The sequence below is a fragment of the Sarcophilus harrisii genome, chromosome 2, assembly GCF_902635505.1.
Source record: "Sarcophilus harrisii chromosome 2, mSarHar1.11, whole genome shotgun sequence".
NCBI classification, from domain to species: Eukaryota; Metazoa; Chordata; class Mammalia; order Dasyuromorphia; family Dasyuridae; genus Sarcophilus; species Sarcophilus harrisii.
Window position 1 is genome coordinate 45,192,273 of NC_045427.1, and position 18,635 is coordinate 45,210,907.

The 18,635-nt window shown below is 36.2% G+C and overlaps 1 protein-coding gene across 2 annotated transcripts in view; it reads left to right on the top strand.

The window, feature by feature from the left end:
• The first annotated feature begins 2,298 nt into the window (after nucleotides 1–2,298).
• FANCA (FA complementation group A) overlaps nucleotides 2,299–18,635 on the top strand; it is a 107,273-nt gene continuing 90,936 nt past the window's right edge. For both annotated transcript variants that reach the window (XM_023495132.2, XM_023495133.2), the window contains exons 1-8: nucleotides 2,299–2,585; nucleotides 3,961–4,070; nucleotides 4,402–4,498; nucleotides 5,581–5,723; nucleotides 5,805–5,900; nucleotides 7,491–7,564; nucleotides 9,004–9,116; nucleotides 11,265–11,347. In XM_023495132.2, the coding sequence (XP_023350900.1) occupies nucleotides 2,510–2,585; nucleotides 3,961–4,070; nucleotides 4,402–4,498; nucleotides 5,581–5,723; nucleotides 5,805–5,900; nucleotides 7,491–7,564; nucleotides 9,004–9,116; nucleotides 11,265–11,347 (792 nt within the window). In that variant the 5' untranslated portion in view covers nucleotides 2,299–2,509. The remainder of the gene's footprint in view (nucleotides 2,586–3,960; nucleotides 4,071–4,401; nucleotides 4,499–5,580; nucleotides 5,724–5,804; nucleotides 5,901–7,490; nucleotides 7,565–9,003; nucleotides 9,117–11,264; nucleotides 11,348–18,635) is intronic.

Here is an 18,635-nt window from a genome sequence, read left to right on the forward strand (position 1 = left end):
ACCACTGGGAATTCTCAAAGGCCATTAGAGATCATCAGTTTTCCTTGAGGCAGTTATTCTTATTGATTCCCATGATACAAATTCCAACCCTTTCCTACTTTGAAGGGCATGAGTGTATGTATGCTCAATATTTATTCCAGAGATTTGTCCCTGTCATCTCTAGATATCTAAAGTGGGACAATGTCAAAGTGAAATTCCATCTGAATTATTTTTCTTTCCCTCCTTCTTGATCACATAAAAATTGTCATATAGGACAGAGTACCTATTTGGTTCCAGAGCCAGGCATAAAGAAAGTACATGGAAAGACTCACTAAACTGGGCAGATGGAGGACTGGAGGTAAAGGTAGGAATTTGGGGAAAGGAATCAGAAGAAACAGTGATAGAGAAGTGGGGAACCTTTCTTGCGGCTTAAGTTTGTAGCAGAAGATAGATAAGAGTAAACTGAGGAAGAGGTAGAGGATTAAATGAGCTGCCACAATTCAAGACCAGATTTGAACTCCTTTGCTTGTTGTTTTATTCTTTTCTTGAAGCAGATGGGATGTTATATGTGGGGAAATGTGAAGAGGTCACTTTGGCTGGACAAAATAATCTACAAAGGAGAAAAAATTATATATATGTCTAGAAAGTTTAATTGGAGCCATGTTGAGAAGATCTGTATATAATAGAGAAAAGTTTGTATAACATCTTAGAGGAGTTTGGAGTAGGGTGTGACATCACTAGACTTGTGCTTTAGGAAAATGAATTTGGCATCTCTATGGAAGATGAATTAGAGAGGGTAGAGGCTTAGGCAGGGAAATCAGGTAGGAGACCATTGCAAAGTTAAGGTGCAGAGAACCTGGGCTAAAGTGATGGTCATGTGCATAGAGAGACAGAAGATATAATTGGGGCAGAATCAAAGACTTGGCAGCCGGTTGGATTTGTGAAGAATGAGGATAACCCCAAGGTTGTAAAGCTTGAGTGTATAGAAGGATGGTGGCAACCTTGAAGGGAGTGGCAAACCACTCTCCTCTCTTTGCCAAGAAAACCCCAGACGGGGTCATGAAGAGTTGGACATGACTGAAAACTATTGGGCATCAACAAATGTTGGGAAAGATAACGAGCTGTTTTGGATACGCTGGATTTGAGATTTCTATAGGACGTCTAGTTAAAATGTCCAATAGGCTTTTAGTGAAGTGTAATAGCGGATCAGGAGGGAGATTTGGGAGTCATCTGCATAGACATGATAACTGAACCTACAGTAACTAACGAGGCGCCACAAGTAGTAAGTAGCAAAACCGGGGGTGAAACTCAAGGCTTCTGACGTCATATCCAAGGCTCTTTCCAACATCCCTGTGTTTGCCTCCTTCACTACTTGGTCCAAGCTTCTGGCTCCATCCATCTAGAGATTCTTCTCAAATCGCCACGGTCCGCTCCCTTTACACGTCGCGGCCCTCTCGTTTTTCCCGCCTTCCTCTGCAGTCTCGGCTCCACCCCTTGGCCGCACGCCTCAGTTCCGCGGGTGCTTCTCTTTTTGTTCTTTGTGTTTTCCGTTCCTCTCCTCTCCTTCTCGCCCACAGACTTCCTTTCGGCCTCTCTCTGTGATCCCCATTTATCTCCTTTTCAGTGCCCGCCAGAATCGTCAGCCCGGATTTCACCAGTCTCATTTCCTGTACTTCTCGGCGTTGCTCTGTCTCGCTCCGACGCGGGCTCAGCCCCGGGAAGAAGTTCTCTTTTCCCTTTCCGGCCCCAGTCTCAGAGTCTCCCACTCAAGAAAGTCACAAGACTGAATGGCCCCGCCTCGCGCCACGGGGCCTCCGCAAACAAAATAAATAGTAACGGGGCTTCGTCCTTGCGGCGCGTTTCACAAACAACCTCGCAGCGAAAGCGCTTTCCCGCCTTGGCGGGAGGTAGGTGGCCAGCCCAGCTCCGCTCCTACAAATGGGCCCCGTTGGGAGTCAAAAGGCGACTGGCCTTCCCCCAAAACATCCGGGTCGCGACATTCCCGAGTCCTGACCCGGAGATGCTCTTTCTCCGGAGAGAAGGCCAGGGTTCTCTTCCCGAGAGAGCGGCTTCGGCGTAGGAGGCCTCGGGCCTCTTATTCCGCCCCGCCATTTTAGGGGACGTCGGACAGTCACTTAACACCTCTTCCTCCCCTTCCCCGCTCCCGCCGCCGCATTTCCCTCATTTGTACTGCGCAGGTGGCCCGGTTCTAAATCTAAAATCTCTGCTCGCGGGAGTATTAGGGCAGTCTCTCAGGCGTCAGATGGGGTTAAAGAGAAGAAAACAAACGCGCATGCGCTTCCATTCCCCGCCGTCATTCTTTGCCACTCCAAAGATGGCCGCCCCAAAGTGCTCCCAGTCGCCATCACCAAGATGGCTTCTGGAGGAGGGTAGAGTTTTTTTTTCTTTAGCCAGAGGGAGGCGGGGCCTCGGAGTCAGACTTCGCCGTGGCCAATGAGCAAGCAGGGTGAGCGCGGGAGTGAGGCGAAGCGCGCGCTAGAGCGGCGGGGTTGAATGTGGAGCCCTCGCTATGTCTGCTGGGCAGGCGGACTCGCCCCTCGTACCGGCAACCAGCCGGCGCAGGAGGCCCTTGTCCGAGCTGCTGGGTATGTGGCGGCGGGAAAAGAGGCGGGAGGGTGAGACCGGGCCGCCCTGTCACCGGCGAGGCCGGCGGAGGCCGGCGCGCTGGCCCGGCCGGCCTTTCCTCCTGCCCGCGGCCCCGCCCCCTTCTCAGGGAAAGACGTTATTCCCCTCTCTCTCCTCCTTGTCGTGTGCCCGTTCCTTCCTCTCTCCCTCCCCCAATCCTTCCCGCCCCCTTCTCGTGTCCGTTCCTCCTCCGACCCCCGTTTCCTCCTGAAAGCCGGTCCCGCGGGAGCTCCGATCCTTTGTCGCCGTCCCCTCCCGCTGCTCGGGACCCGCCTGCTGGCTTCGGGTCTGCCTCCGTTTCCTCAACTGTAAAATGGGACTAACGATAGCACGGGATTGTCGGGACGTAGCACTTTATTAAGCGGGAAGCACCGCACAAACGTTAGCGATTTCTTTTCTTTTTCTCTTCTCCGCCATCCAGCTCCTTGAACTGTGTGTGTGTGTGTGTGGGTCTCCAAATTATGATTTGCCATCAGGAAATGTTTGATTTGTGTCCCTGTTTTATATCCCCCTATACTCTGGGTCATATAACTATTTATTAGGCGTAAAGACTCACAAGTGGAGAAAGGTAAAAAGGGCTGCCCTAGCATCCTAACCAGTGACAACAAGTTGATGGGCGAAAAACCGGTGTTTAAAAAGAATTGGAGACCAAAAGTTGGGAGGATTGTGGGATATATATATAAATACAAAGATGAACCTCAGGGAACAACAACAACAACAAAATCCATCCCTCAGTTCCTAGTGTGTAATTTTGTTGCATTCATTGACATTCTCTTCACCTTTAATTTCATTGGGAAGAAATAGACTAACTGCTAAACTGCTTTTTGGTTCCGTGAAGAGTAAGCAGTGATTGCAATTTATTGCCATGATAGACTTGAAAGTCTCAGTTTTTTTGTTTTCTTTTAGAGAAAAGTAGCTGAGCTGGAAGGTTAATAGACTGGGGCAGACAGTTTGTAGTTGAGATTGCGTTGGGCAGCCATAGTTAATAACATACTGGCCTGGGAAGGAGAAGCAGCAGGAATGGATGAAAGAGACAGCAACGGAAAGTGAGGACTGCTCCCAGTCGGCTAGCCACGCCTGGCCACACAAGTCCGGGATGGACCAGGTGGCTTCCGAGATGTGGTCTCTGGAGACCTGGGAACCGTTAGCAGAAGGGCAGTTTGGGTAGCAGATGGTATTGGGGTTGTCCCCTACTATTACCACCGACCTTTTTTAAGAAGAGAAACTTTATATTCACAGGGCAAATAGACGTTGTGCATTAGTGAATCTCTTGTTTCCACACGAGATGTGAACCATGGGTTTTTTTAATGGATTTTTTTTTTTTTTTTTTGGAAGCTGGAAGAGTTAACAAACAAAAATACAAACCTGAAAGGGAACAGAAACTACAGGAAGCAGCTGTGTATCTCCTGAAACGCCATCAGAACTTGAATGACTTATTTCTCGAGGTAAGAGGGCTAATTGGTTTATACTTAACAACTGAAGCATCACTTTCATAGAGATCTTTGGAAACATCAGTGAACATCCAGCAATATAGACTCAATAAATTTTGTGAGCTGGGTAAAAAGAAACTAGTGGAAGAATTTTTATGTTTAGAAGTAAGATGAAGTTATTTTAAAATAAACTCAGTAGCTCTCATAAGTCTTCAACTGTTTTCACTTTTTTGTTTTAGCTTAAAATATTTGAATGTTTTAGTTTTGCTTAGAGTCAAGCATTATGTACTGCCAGTTTATTTTTATATAAACACAGCTTGTAGACTCTTTGTGTTTTTGATTCCAGGTCGGTGGTATACAATGTAAAAAAACATTGTGTTTTACCAGCTTAATTGACCATGAAATCTCTGGAGTGCCAGGAACTCATTCTAAATCATTTATAGGTGAGTTTTTATACAGATTTTTAAAATGTGGATGGAGGAATGGGATATTGAGGGAAAGGATGAAAAATAGGGAGTTTTTCCCCTTCTTCCCCCCCACCAAGGCTTCACATTCCTTTGAATAACTAGAAAATAAACACTGGCCAGTATTTACTTCAGGGAAGAACTGTTCATTGAATTTTGCCCAAGTTTGTGATTCCAAATTTATTTTTTATTTACCTAATAGCTCTTGGGTCTTCTTTGTATCTTTTTACACTAAAATAGCAGGATTATTAAAAAGTTAGAATATCGTGGTGCTTTGAATACAGAGGTAAATTTTAAGGTATATAATTAATGGCCTTTAGTATTTGAAAATGTTTTCAAAATTTCCATAAGTATTTTTCAATTTCCTAAATTTAACTTTTTCATTGCAATGAGCTAGGTCAGTTGATGCTTTAATAATGCTTTTCTAAAAGCATAAAATCTTATTTTCAGAAACAGATAATTGCTGTATTTCTGATATACAGGTGATAAGTTTACAAAGGCTTTACTTTCATTTACTCAATAAAATAAAATGTAAATAAACTTTAATTTGTGCATTTTCAACTTTTCTGCTAGAAGCTTTGTCTGAGTTGAGTATATACAGGCTAGAATTAATTTTTAATTGTAAAGTCTGTGTTTGAGTAGCTCTCTTTTCCCCAAAAATGATTTCATCATACTTCTTTTTTTGAAAGTAATTTACTAGAATAGATGGAAAAACTACATTCTTTATAAGGACCTGCTAATTCTGTGGACTTATACATTTTGTGTCAGATTTGTACAAGGTGCTGTCCCTTTTATAATTTGCTACTCATCAGAAACAGTGATTGTTTTGCTAGTTTTACTTCCAGATGCCCTTCCCCAAAAGCCTCCTTCCCATTTTCTCAACACTTTTGAAAAAAACTTCAAACTTGTAAGTAAAATGTAGGTTATAATTCAGTATCCCAAGGATAGAATTACTTAGGCTCTTTTCACTAAAATAATACTATGTCTTTACCACAGGGCTTCTAGAGAAATATAAAAAACAACCTCAGGTTTAGTGCTGCTGGTTTTGTATTACTTTTCAGTCTCTACTGTGCAAGAGCAAGCATCCAAGTTAGGTGTCCCAGTGGGAATCCTGTCAGCTCGGACAGCTGCCTCCACCCTGGAGCAGCTATGTCAGGCTCCAGAGGAATCCAGGAAGGCTGCTTTGCTGAACTCAGAACAGAGGGTGAGAGTCTACAGCTTCTGAGCTTTCTGGAAGATTATTATTTCCATTGTACTGATTAAGTGCTTTCTTTCTCACTTTCAGAAGAAATTATCCTCCCTGTTAGATATTGCCCAAGATTTATTGGAACATGGTCTCTTTTGTCGTGTCTCTTTCTGTCAAGAACTTTGGAAGGTCCAGGTAAACTGCCTCCTTGGTAGCACTTGAGTAGACCAGTATTATGATGACTCAGTGGAAGCTCAGTCCAGTACTTTAAGGTGCTCTTAGATCCTTGTTGACATTTCAATAGTGTTAGACCAAATGAGCTCACTGGTACCTTTGAGAGCCAGAAGCTAAAACCTTATGCAGTTCTTTTAGCCTATAAATTATCATGATTTAGCACTATTAATATCTCATAATTTTTAAAATGCTATATTACTAAGATATTTACCTTTTGGCTTTGTTTCAGTCATTTTTCAATTAAAACACATTCCAAAATTTTTCTTCTATGTTACATCTTGTGGCATGATTATTTTTTCATGTCTTTTTGGCTTCTGTATTTACCAGTCTCTTTTGGGCTGATATAATTTGTGTCTAAAGTATTCCTTGTTAGTATGCCATCATCTACCTAATACTTAAATTTATGTGGTAATTTTTAACAACCTCATGCATGTATAAAAGTATGTGCTTTGCATGGGTAGCTTTGTATAATGGAAAGACACTGAATTTGGGATCAGAGGATCAGGTAAACTGGACTTTACTTGATTACTTGTGTGACCCTGGGCAAATCCTTTCATTTTGATTCTCATATCCTCTCCATGATCTTATGGACACACACATGTATGTATGTATATATGTATATAATTACACATACATATATTCATGCTTCATGTTAACCTATTTGTGGAGGTCCCCAAACTAACTTCTTTTGACTATTAATTTTTTAGAATAGAATGAGGAAAACATCTAAATGTTCCTTCTATCTAAAAACATTAAACATTGTTTTCTAGAGAAAAATCTCTTGAGGATTGTATAAGAAGCTTAGGAAACTTCATTGTTTTTTAAAAATTATTACCCATTATATTTTTGAAGAATTTGAAAACTCAACAGATTTTGTTTTTTTCAGAGATAGCTACTATAATTGTGTAGAATAGCAAATATTTAGGGGGAAAGCTGGAGGAGGGAAATCTTATAAAAACCCAAACTTTTGAAAATGGAAGAGAATAGAGTAACAAAATTTAAAAGAGATGCTTATTATTTTTAAAAATTTATTTGTATATGCTAGACATATTTGTGAGGAACACATTTCTTTAAATTTCCTTTTGGTAAAAACAAAAAAAATGTGATTTGAAGAAATAAAATTGAAAATCTTTAGTTTTATTTTACAAATATTTTCAGAAAACAGCAAGTAAAAATAGTTTCTATTGGTGTCATATCAGAAAGTAAATTTTTTTTATCTTAAGTCATCAATCATTTAATAAATACTATTTGCCAGATAATTATGCAAGGATTGGGAGTAGAGATAGAAACAAAAAGAAAGATAGTCCCTGCCCTCACTGAGCTTTCATTCCAGTGGGGGAAGATGACCCGCAAAAGGAAGTTGAAGATGGAGCTGAGATGGGAAGAAAGTACTCACAGAAAGATTCCAGCGAGTTAGGAGTGAGGTCTGGAGAGGAATGAAAGCATTGGGGATCATTTTTTAATCTACCTGGGTTTAACCAACTTTGAATATTTGATAGGAATATGAAGCTCTCAGGAGGCTGATACTACTACTATTGTTTTTTTCTATAGCATTCTCTGGTACTTGAAGCTGTCTGGCAACTTCACTCAAAAAGCATTATCGGTTTAGAAGAGCTGATAGAGAGGTAAAACTTGTTTAATTATTTAATTATTCATTAATAATTACAATTATAGTTGCTTTTAATACAACCTAATTAGTTTCTTGTAGCCCAATTCAATCTAGGATTCATTATTTGTATTAGGCAAATCAGAGACCTTCTGGAAAAACAGTTTTTTGCTTTTAAAAGGTTAAAAAAAGATTTTAAAAAGCCAAAACACCAAGACTATCAAACCATAATGAAAGTGACTTAAGAAAATACCACCTTTAGAAAACAAATCATTTGCAAGTGACTATAAAAGCTTTGTAAATTACTCATTTAAATAGTGATTTAGCATAATTCATTTAATTTGTATAAATAAAATATTCACATCACAGGAATTTCAACCATTTCATAAGCACATTGCAGGAAGAAAGAAGATATAATTTATTCCTGTGAACTTAGTGAAATTGTGCTGACTTTAATTGTTCATAATTAGAAAATGAACAAGCTATTTCATAGCTGCATAGTCAAGTTTCAGACAGGTGTGACAATTTAAAGAGGAAAAAAAGAAAAGGTCAAAATTGGGCAAAAGAATGAAAGGAAGATCAGACAGTAAATTCTGAGTCGGCAGGCTTCAGTAAAGAAATCAGTAAAGGTGAGAAATGCTCTTTGAATATATTATTCAATGTGAACTCTTATTTAATCTTGTTTTAAAGTTCATACCTTGCTTTGTATGGGTATAAATCACTACCCATTAGTAGTTTGCTTAATTAATGTTTGTTTTGTTTTATTGTTTTTGATTTATTGATTTATGTTAATATAGAAATTGTATTGATTTATATTAATATATAAAATATATATTATATTCTAGATTCTGAAACCTAGAAGTCAAAAAGATAGTAGAAAGATGGATCAGTTGTATGAGTTGGAATACTCTTATCCCATAGTCTTCTATTCCAACTGATATCTATGTTTATGTTGCTTTGATTTCTCTTTTTGACCTTTTTATATCCCATTTGAATATATAAGGTGATGGTATGCCACTGGTAGGCCATAGATTTCTAATAATCACTACTTTTACTTATTATTTCTGCCTTAGGATTTATCATGTTTCTTGCATAAAGGTTTCATGGGTGGTACCCTAAAAATGGATCCATAATTATGCAATCTGATTTATATTTCTTTATTTGATGACTAAACTTTTCCTTCAGCAATTAACCATCAAAAAAAAGCTAAAATTGATATGTTTGCTGCTGCTAGGAGGACCTGAATAGACCCTTTGTCCTAATATCCCACACATTTTCATACATATTGTTCTGATTTGAGACCTTCTTTGAGCAGTAGTTGTTAGGCAATAATAGGAAGCACTTAGTGTTTTTACTACCAGGTAGCTCATGTTTCCTAATGAATGAGTGTTAGAGAAAATACAAGAGTTGGACATAGACAAAAATAAGCTAAATGCCTATGAATATGTATGTTCTCAGCCATTCAGACTCCCAGACTGTGGTGGATTGGGTATATAATAACTTGTTCCTCGTGTGTGAACAAATAGAAAATGCCATCAAAGAAGTGGACGTTGCTGAGCATATACTTTCTGGTAAGTTGGAGGTAGAAGGAAGGAAGTTTGGTTTCAATTTAGGATCAGAACTTGAAAATTTATCAGAAATAAAACCTTCTATATTTTCTGGGCATAGAAATCAATCTGGAATGAGCTGGTGCTCCCTGATCGTGGGCAATTTAGTCTTTTGCTAATAAAAAAGAAAAAAAAAATTAGAAGCGATACAATGACATTCTCAAGGTTTCTCAAGAGCTTTAGAATTGATTGCATGACATGGGAGACACTGGCACAGGACCGCCCAGCATGGCGTGCCCTCATCAGAGAAGGTGCTGTGCTCTGTGAGCAAAGCAGAATTGAATTAGCCCAGAAAAAATGCGAGATGCAGAAAGTTAGAGAATCTGCCTCAAATGTTCACAGGGACTATTTGTGTCTGACCTGTGACAAAACATTCTGAGCTCATGATCATCTGATCAGCCACAGTCAGACACATTGGACTTGTCTCTTAACATAGTGATAGTCATTTTAGTTCTCTTTAAGAATGAAGGACAACCAATCATCCAACCAAGTGAAATGGGAAAAACAAAAAACCCAAAGTGCTGTGATTTGGTAAATGCCTCTAGGTCCCTCTGCCCATTCCTCTCTTTGCTTATTCTTTCTGAGGCCAGTGGCCTCTTAAAGCAGGCATTGATTAAGGTCAAATCTTAAATAAACATAATTTGGCTAGAAAATGAAATGGTTCTTGTGAGTATATTGAAATTTCCTTTTAAAAAAATCTCAGAAGACTTAAAATATTCCTAAAACTTTCTTGGTACATAAAGTCATTTCTTGTCACTTTTAAAACTCCTCTAATTATGGTCTAAAATACTTAATAAAGATGTACCATATTTTAATTTTATCTTAATGAAATAGGCTTGACTCTTTAAGAGACACTTGAGTTTTTTTGAGTACAAGGCTCCCACATGGTAAAACATTGATTATGCTTGCAGAATTGATTCTTTTCAATAATTGAATTTTCTTATTAGCTGAAAGTTAAACCTTTAAAAAATAAAACATTTGGGGGGTCAGTTTTTATTGGAAATCTTTAAAATATATTTGTTTCTATTTTAGTGCCTAAAAGTATTTGAATCTTTGAGTGCTTATAGTGCTCAAGTCATTAATGTAATTTTTTTCCCCCTGAGACAATTGGGGTTAAGTGACTTGCTCAAAGTCACTCAGCTAGGAAGTATTAAGTGTCTGAGACTAGATTTGAACTCAGGTCTTCCTGACTTCAGGGCTGTTGTTCTATTCACTGCACCACTTAAATGCTCCATAAATATTCTTTTAAAAGAAGTATTGTTACTTTTACTAAGAAAATATAAAAACTGTGCTAAATGGTAGATTCTTCAAGTTCTATTTAAGTTTAAAAATCCCCAGTAGATAATTGATTTTAATTATAATTCTCTCCCCCCAAATTTGTACTACTTAAAATTTATTTTTGAGGGATTTGGTTAGTTGGGTTCTGTTTAATGGAGATTTTTTTTTTTTTTTTTTTTTTAAGTATATATACTATAGTACTTACCCAAAAAATGTCTTTCTGATAATAAACAAAAAACTTCTTGAAGACAGAAACTGTTTAATCGATTTTGTTTTTATATTTCCATCACCTAGTTTGATATGTGGCATATAAAAATAGGCACTTAATTTAAAATTTGAATTTAATGCTTCCAAAAGTGAGGTATAAACAGGGGCATGTTTTTGTGCTTACATGTGATTCCAGAAATAATTTTCATCTTTCTACATTTATTTCAGCAGTCTATAACACTTAGGTACCATGATACTCTATACCTTCAAACTATAACCTTAGTTAATGCTCTAGCAGTGGTCCTCAAACTATGGCCGGCGGGCCAGATGCAGCAGCTGAGGATGTTTATGCCCCTCACCCAGGGCTATGAAGTTTCTTTATTTAAAGGCCCACAAAACAAAGTTTTTGTTTTTACTATAGTCCGGCCCTCCCACAGTCTGAGGGACAGTGAACTGGCTTCCTATTTAAAAAATTTGAGGACCCCTGCTCTAGTCTTTGCTACTTGCCTTCCCCATGTTTCTCTGGATATGTAAATCTTCTTTGAAGCTCTGGAAGTTGGATTAAATTTCGTGACTCAAAATTGAGGTGGAAGGAAGTCGTCATTATTTTGTCTTTATGGTTTTCAGATTTCATGAGAATTTTTATTCAGAGGGGATTTCAGAAAGTACCGGATCTGAGAAGAAATGTAGAGCTTGAGAAGATGCCCCAGGTAGGAAGAAAAATTAAATTCATTTTTGGGTACAGGGAAGTGGAACTTGTTCATGATCATCTACTTAATTTTACTGGAATAAAAAAGAGGAGCTAGCTTAGAGAATCTTATAATACCGTACCTTTGCCTCAACGTTCCCCTCCTCTCCCACTTTTTTGTATTTGAAGAAAATATCTGGGCTTAGGAATTGCTTGGATTAGTATTCAGTAATAATAATAATAGCTAATACTTACATAATATTTTACATATGCTATATCATTTGATACTCCTAGTAACCTTTGAGGTAGGTAATATTATCCCAATTTTGTAAATGAGGAAACTGAGGTTTACAGGTTAAGTTACTTACCCATGGCAAACTAATAACTATCTGAGATAGCATTCCAACTCAGGTCTTTATGACTTGAAGCTCAGCTATGTTATGTAGGTGCCCCAAGTATTGAAATGGTTCAATGAACTCATTGATTTAGGAATTTAGTATTGTAGAAAGTTGCACATCCCTATGCAACATCTCTAAACATTTGTTCCCTTCCCCTCAATGGGTAATTTTAAATGGAATTTTTCCTAGAATATTTGATAGAATTTACTTGTAAAATTTACTTGGAGATCTTTTTTCTTAGGGAGTTTGTTGATGATTTGTTCAATTTCTTTTTCTAAAATGGAGTTAAATCTGTACAATTTATATATATGTTAATATTCATCCATTTCATTTAGATTGTCAGACTTATTATTATTATCATATAGTTAGTTGGGCAAAAAAGTTTCAAATTATTGCTTTAATTTCCTCTTCATTGAAGAATTCATTTTTTTCATTTTTAATTCTGGCAATTTGGGTTTTGTCTCTTTGTTTTTTAATCAATTAACCAAAGATTTTATCTATTTTATTTTTTTAAAAATGAAACCAGTTCTTAGTTTTATTTATTGGTTCAATAGTTTTCTCTTTTTCAATTTTAATACTCTCTCCTTTGATTTTCAGAATTTATAATTTGGTATTTACTTGGGGATTTTAAATTTAATTATTTTATTTTTTCTTTTTATTGATTGTTTTATTTTTTCTGCTTATACATGTATATTAACTTTTTTGATACACTTTTTTTTTTGAGTCAGGTTGGGAGAGAAAAATCAGCATAAAAAGGAAAAACCACAAGAGAAAAAAAAAAAAGACGTGAACATAGCATGTGTTAATTTACATTCAGTTCCCATAGTTCTTTCCAAATGAATTTATTTTTCTAACTTTTTAAATTATATGCCCAAATGATTGATTTCATTCATGTAAGCATTTAGAGATACAATATTTCCCCTAAGTACTGCTTTGACTGTATCCCACAAAATTTGGAATGTTGCCTCATTATTGTCATTCTCTTGGATGAAATTATTGTTTCTGTGATTTTTTTTTTTGACTCTTTCTTTAGGATTAGATTATTTAGTTTCTAATTAATTTTTAATCTACCTTTCTGTAAACATCTATTACATGTAATTTTTACTTCTTCATGATCTGAAAGGCTGCATTTAATATTTCTGCTTTATTTGATTGTGACATTTTTATGCCCTAATACATGGTCAATTATTTGTGTAGATACCATATACTGCTGAGAAAAAGCATATTATTTTCTATTGCATTTAGTTTTCTTCAGTAGTCTATCTTTCTTCTGAAATTCTGTAACTTCTTTCTTGTTTATTTTGTAGGAAATTTTTATCTTTTAGTTAGATTTATCTAGCTCTGTGAGGGGGAGTTTGAAGTCTCCCACTAGTAAAGTTTTGCTGTTTATTTCTTTCTTTAATTCACTTAATTTTCCTCTAAGAATCTGGTTTCTTTACCACTTGGTAAAAACACACACACACACACACACACACACACACACACACACACACACATTTAGTATTGCTCGCTATTCATTATTTGTGATACCTTTTATTTTTTCTCAACAGTATTTTATTTTTCCAAATATATGAAAATATAGTTTTCAACATTCATTTTTGTAAGACTTTGTGTTCCAAATTTTTCTCCCTCCTTTCCCCATTTGCTCCCTTCTCCAAGATAGTAGGCAATTTGATATATATTAAATATGTGCAAACCTATAAAACATTTCCATATTTGTCATGTTGTCCAAGGAAAATCAGACCAAAAGGGAAACAGCTACAAGAAAGAAAGAAAAAAATAAACAAAACAAAAAGGTAAAAATACTGTGATTGAATCCACATTCAGTGTCCTTAGTTCTCTCTTTGGATGCAGATCACATTTTCTATCTCAAGTCTGTTGGAATTGCCTTGAATCACCGCATTGTTGAGAACAGCAAAGTCCATCACAGTTGATCATCAAATAATCTTCTTGTTGCCATGTACAATGATTTCTGGTTCTGCTCATTTCACTTAGCATCAGTTCATGCCTCTCTAAAATCATTCTCCTGATCATTTCTTACAGAACAATAATATTCTATAACATTTATATACCATAACTTATTCAGCCATTCCCCAGCTGATGAGCATCCACTCAGTTTCCAGTTTCTTGCCACTACAAAAAGGGCTGCCACAAACATTTTTGCACATGTGGGTCCCTTTCTCTTCTTTCTTCTTTCTTCTTCTTTCTTCTTTCTTCTTCTTTCTTCTTCCTTCTTCTTCTTCTTCTTCTTCTTCTTCTTCTTCTTCTTCTTCTTCTTCTTCTTCTTCTTCTTCTTCTTCTTCTTCTTCTTCTTCTTCTTCTTCTTCTCTTCCTCTTCTTCTTCTTCTTCTTCTTCTTCTTCTTTTCTTCTTCCTTCTTCTTCTTCTTCCTCTTCTTCTTCTTCTTCTTCTTCTTCTTCTTCTTCTTCTTCTTCTTCTTCTTCTTCTTCTTCTTCTTCTTCTTCTTCTTCTTCTTCTTCTTCTTCTTCTTCTTCTTCTTCTTCTTCTTCTTCTTCTTCTTCTTCCTCTTCTTCCTCTTCTTCTTCTTCTTCTTCTTCTTCTTCTTCTCTTCTTCCTCTTCTTCCTCTTCTTCCTCTTCTTCTCTTCCTCTTCTTCTTCTTCTTCTTCTTCTTCTTCTTCTTCTTCTTCTTCTTCTTCTTCTTCTTCTTCTTCTTCTTCTTCTTCTTCTTCTTCTTCTTCTTCTTCTTCTTCTTCTTCTTCTTCTTCTTCTTCTTTTTTTACATTATCCCTTGCACTCACTTCTATTCCAACTTTTTCCCTCCCTCCATCCCCTCCCCCAGATGGCAAGCAATCCTATACATGTTCAATAGCTTACAGTATTTCCTAGATACTATATATGTGTGCAGAACCAAACAGTTTGCTTGTTGCACAGGGCACAGGAAGAATTGGATTCAGAAGGTAAAAATAACCCAGGAAGAAAAACAAAAATGCAAACAAATACCTTCATTTCCCAGTGTTCTTTCTTTGGGTGTAGCTGCTTCTGTGCATCATTGATTAATTGAAACTGAGTTAGATCTCCTCTTTGTCTAAGAAATTCTCTTCCATCAGAATATATCCTCATACAGTATCGTTGTTGAGGTATATAATGATCTCCTGGTTCTGCTCATTTCACTCAGCATCAGTTCATATAAGTCTCTCCAGGCCTTTCTGTATTCATCCTGCTGGTCATTTCTTACAGAACAATAATATTCCATAACACCCTTTCTCTTCTTTATGATCTCTTTGGAATACAAACCCAGCTGGATCAAAGGGTGTGCTCAGTTTGATAGCCCTTTGGGCATATCCAAATTGCTCTTTAGAATGGTTAGATCTGTTCACAACCCCACCAGCAATGATTAGTGTTACAGTTTTCCCACATCCCCTCCATATTTATCATTATTTTTTCCTACCATCTTAGCTAATTTGAGAGGTCTTAAGTAATATATGGTACTTTTTAGCAAGATGTAGTTTCCTTTTTTTTTTTTTTTGGTTTTTCTGAGATTAGAGTCACTATCCCTGCTTTTTTTTTTTTTTTTTTTTTAACTTTAGCTGAAGCATAATATATTCTGTTTCAGCTTTTTCCTTTTACTCTGTGTATCTCTGTCTGCTTCTAATATGTTTCTTGTAAACACCAAGATTTTGATTTTTAATCCACTCTGCTATTCACTTTCATTTTATGGGAACATTCATCTCATTCACTTTCACAGTTATGGTTACTGTGTATTTCCTTCTATCCTATTTCCCCTCTTTTTACACTTTTGCTTTTCACCCTGTCCCTCTTGATCAGTGTTTTGCTTCTGACTACCACCTCCCCCAATCTGCCCTCCCTTCTATCAGTCTGCTCCCCCACTTTTTTCTAAATTATCTTTTCATTTTGTCTTTTTGTGGATTTTTTTGCTCCAGAATTCTTTTAGAGGCTTGATTTAATGTTTTCAATAGAAATTAGGGAGAGCTCAGATAATTATATCATCATCTTGGTGCTGATACTCCATTTAGGATTTTCTTGGCAAAAATACTGGAGTGGTTTGTCATTTTCTTCTGAAGATTATTTTACAAATGAGGAAACTGAGGTAGACAGGGTTAAGTGATTTGTCCAGGGTCACACAGATAAGTATCTGAAGCCATATTGAAACTCAGGTTTTTTTGACTGTAGGCCTGGTGATCCACCCATTCTTCTACCAGTTATAACTGCAGTGCACCCAAAAAAAAAAAAAAAGAAAGAAAAAAGTTTTTTTTGTTGTTGTTATTACTATTCAGTTATTACAGTTTTCCAAAAGAAATTGAAGCCACTTTCCTCTTTTTCAGCTTTGGACTTAGCTCACTGTTCATTTTTTGTCTAGCTCGGATATACTGTTGGGTAAACTCTATACAAATCTAGACCATAAATCTTTACTCACTTAGTCTTTTCTTTGTGAACAAACTAATTACTTTGAGTTATTATATATTTTTCTCATTTGGCTCTGGGCTTTGATGCAATCAAATCCTGAATCCCTTTGGACTTTATGTTGGTATAGGGTATTAGTTGTTGGTCAATGATTCATTTCTGCCATACTCTTTTCTTGTTTTCCCAGCAATTTTTGTCAAAATAGTGAGTTCTTATCCCAGAAGCTGGAGTTTTGGAGTTTATCAAACACTAGATTACTATAGTCATTGACTGTCGTGTCTTGTAGATCACTGCTAATGTTCTTTTGATCTCCTCCTTTTGGTTTTAATAAGATTTTTTCCATGTCTTTGGTATTTTTCCCTTCTTTTACATCAAGAATGCTTTGTCCAAAGCAACCCCAATAGACTTTGGACAGAAAATGCCATCTGCATCCAGAAAAAGAACTAAGAAGACTAAATGTAAATCAACATATATTATATTCACTTCTTTTTTCTGGATTTTTTTCCCTCTCTCCCATGATTTTTCCCTTTTGCTGATTTTTCTTTTCTAACATGATTCATAAAACAATGTGTATTAAGAATAAATAAATTTACTTTAAAAAAATCAAATGAGAGACATTGAGGAAAAACTAAAAAAAAAGAAAACCATCCAAGAAAAACAATATTATGAAAAAAAGTTAACCAATTAGAAAAGGAGATAAAGTCTCAAAGATGATAATAATTCTTTGAAAATTAGAATTGGGCAACAGAAAACCAGTAACACTATGAGAGCCCAAGAAATAACAAAATAAATCATAAAGAATGAGAAAATAGAATAGAATGTAAAACAAGAAAAATGACACATCTGGAGAACAGATCAAAAAGAGAAAATAGATGAACAATTGGACTGCCAGAAAGTTGTGACCAAAAAGTGAACCTTGACACAATAAGTAAGGCAGGAAGTAATCCAAGAAAATTGTCCTGGAGTGATACAACATGAAGGGAAAGTAGAAATAGAAAAATCCACCATTCACTACCTCAGAGAGATCCTTTGTGGAAAACCTGTGGGAACATTATTGCCAAATTTCAAAACCCCCAGATCAAAGAGAAAGAAGAAAAAAACAATTCATATACAATCAGAATGGTACAAGACTTAGCAGCAGTCACAACAAAAGACCGCAAGTCCTGAGTCATATGTACTGACCATCAAAAGAACTAGGCCTATGGCTAAAAATAACATACCCAGTAAAATTATCTATAATTTTGAATGAGAAAAAAATGGACATTCAAAAAACTTGCAGATTTTCTGGACTTTTCAATCAACTAAACCTGAACCTAACAGAAAAGTTAACATGTAAGGGCCAATATCAAAGATCAGTTTTAAGGAACTTAACATGTTCAAACTGTTTAAACATGGACAAATTGTTTATGTTTTGTTTTTGTTTTTTTACAAGGGAAATATATACTATATGTTTATGATTCATATCAACAGTAGCATATCTCAAAAGAAAGATTGGCAGAGTTAAGGTAAAAATAACAATCATGTTATACAAATAAGATGCAGAAGAAGAATAGACAGACATTAGATGGGGGAGGAGGGCTCGAAATTCTGAAAACCCACTCTTATTGGGAATGGGTTCAATAACAAACACTTACATATACACCATGCTATCTTCACAAATCTATAAAGAAATCTGTAAAGAAAAATGGGGAGAGGACTGGATAGATGGGGAAGCAAATGGTGAGGGAAGAAGAAGGGATCCATGGGTGGGAAAAGGTCAAATAGTCAAGGCCTGTTACGGAGAAAAATTTAATCATAGTGTCAGCAGGAACAGGAGAGGCATGTGTATATATGTGGTGTGTGTGTGTGTGTGTGTCTACATATGTATAACTAACTTGCTTGGGGGGGGGGGAATGAAAGAGGGGAAAAAGAATAAAGTAAATAGGTGCTTAGCAGAAAACCAAAGAACAATTTACAAGGAAGTAAAGAAAAAAATAGACATTCATAAATATAATTTCTTCTACATATATATATATATATATATATATATATATGTATTTATAAAACTTTCTTGATCTGTAATTTGTTATATACCTTGAATCCTCCCTGAAGTTCTGCTGGGCATATGACAAATGTTCTCTTTTGTTTTGCTTTATTTATTTATTTGTATTTTTCTGTTTTTCTTTTTTCTTATCCTGTTTTTTCAAATAAAATAAATTTTTAAAAAGAGAGAAAGAAAGAAATATATCAGTTGCTTTATGCCCCTGTAATTTTATCAATGGAAGAATAAGCCTCCTTCTTAAATATTTAATTTAGTGCCTTTTATTACTTTTCCCTTTATTGTTCTCTTTAGAGCCATCTCTACCTTTTCTAGTAGCACCTTAGGGACTATAATATTAGGGTATAAATGCAGTGGTTCCACTTACTTGATCCAGAAAATGATTTGTTAAGATTTTTTTTTTTTTTTTTTTTTTTTGCAAATCTTGTCCATTTCTTTTTGCAATTTGTGGTCAGTTTCCATTTTTGAATGAATACTCTGAGGTAGTTAAT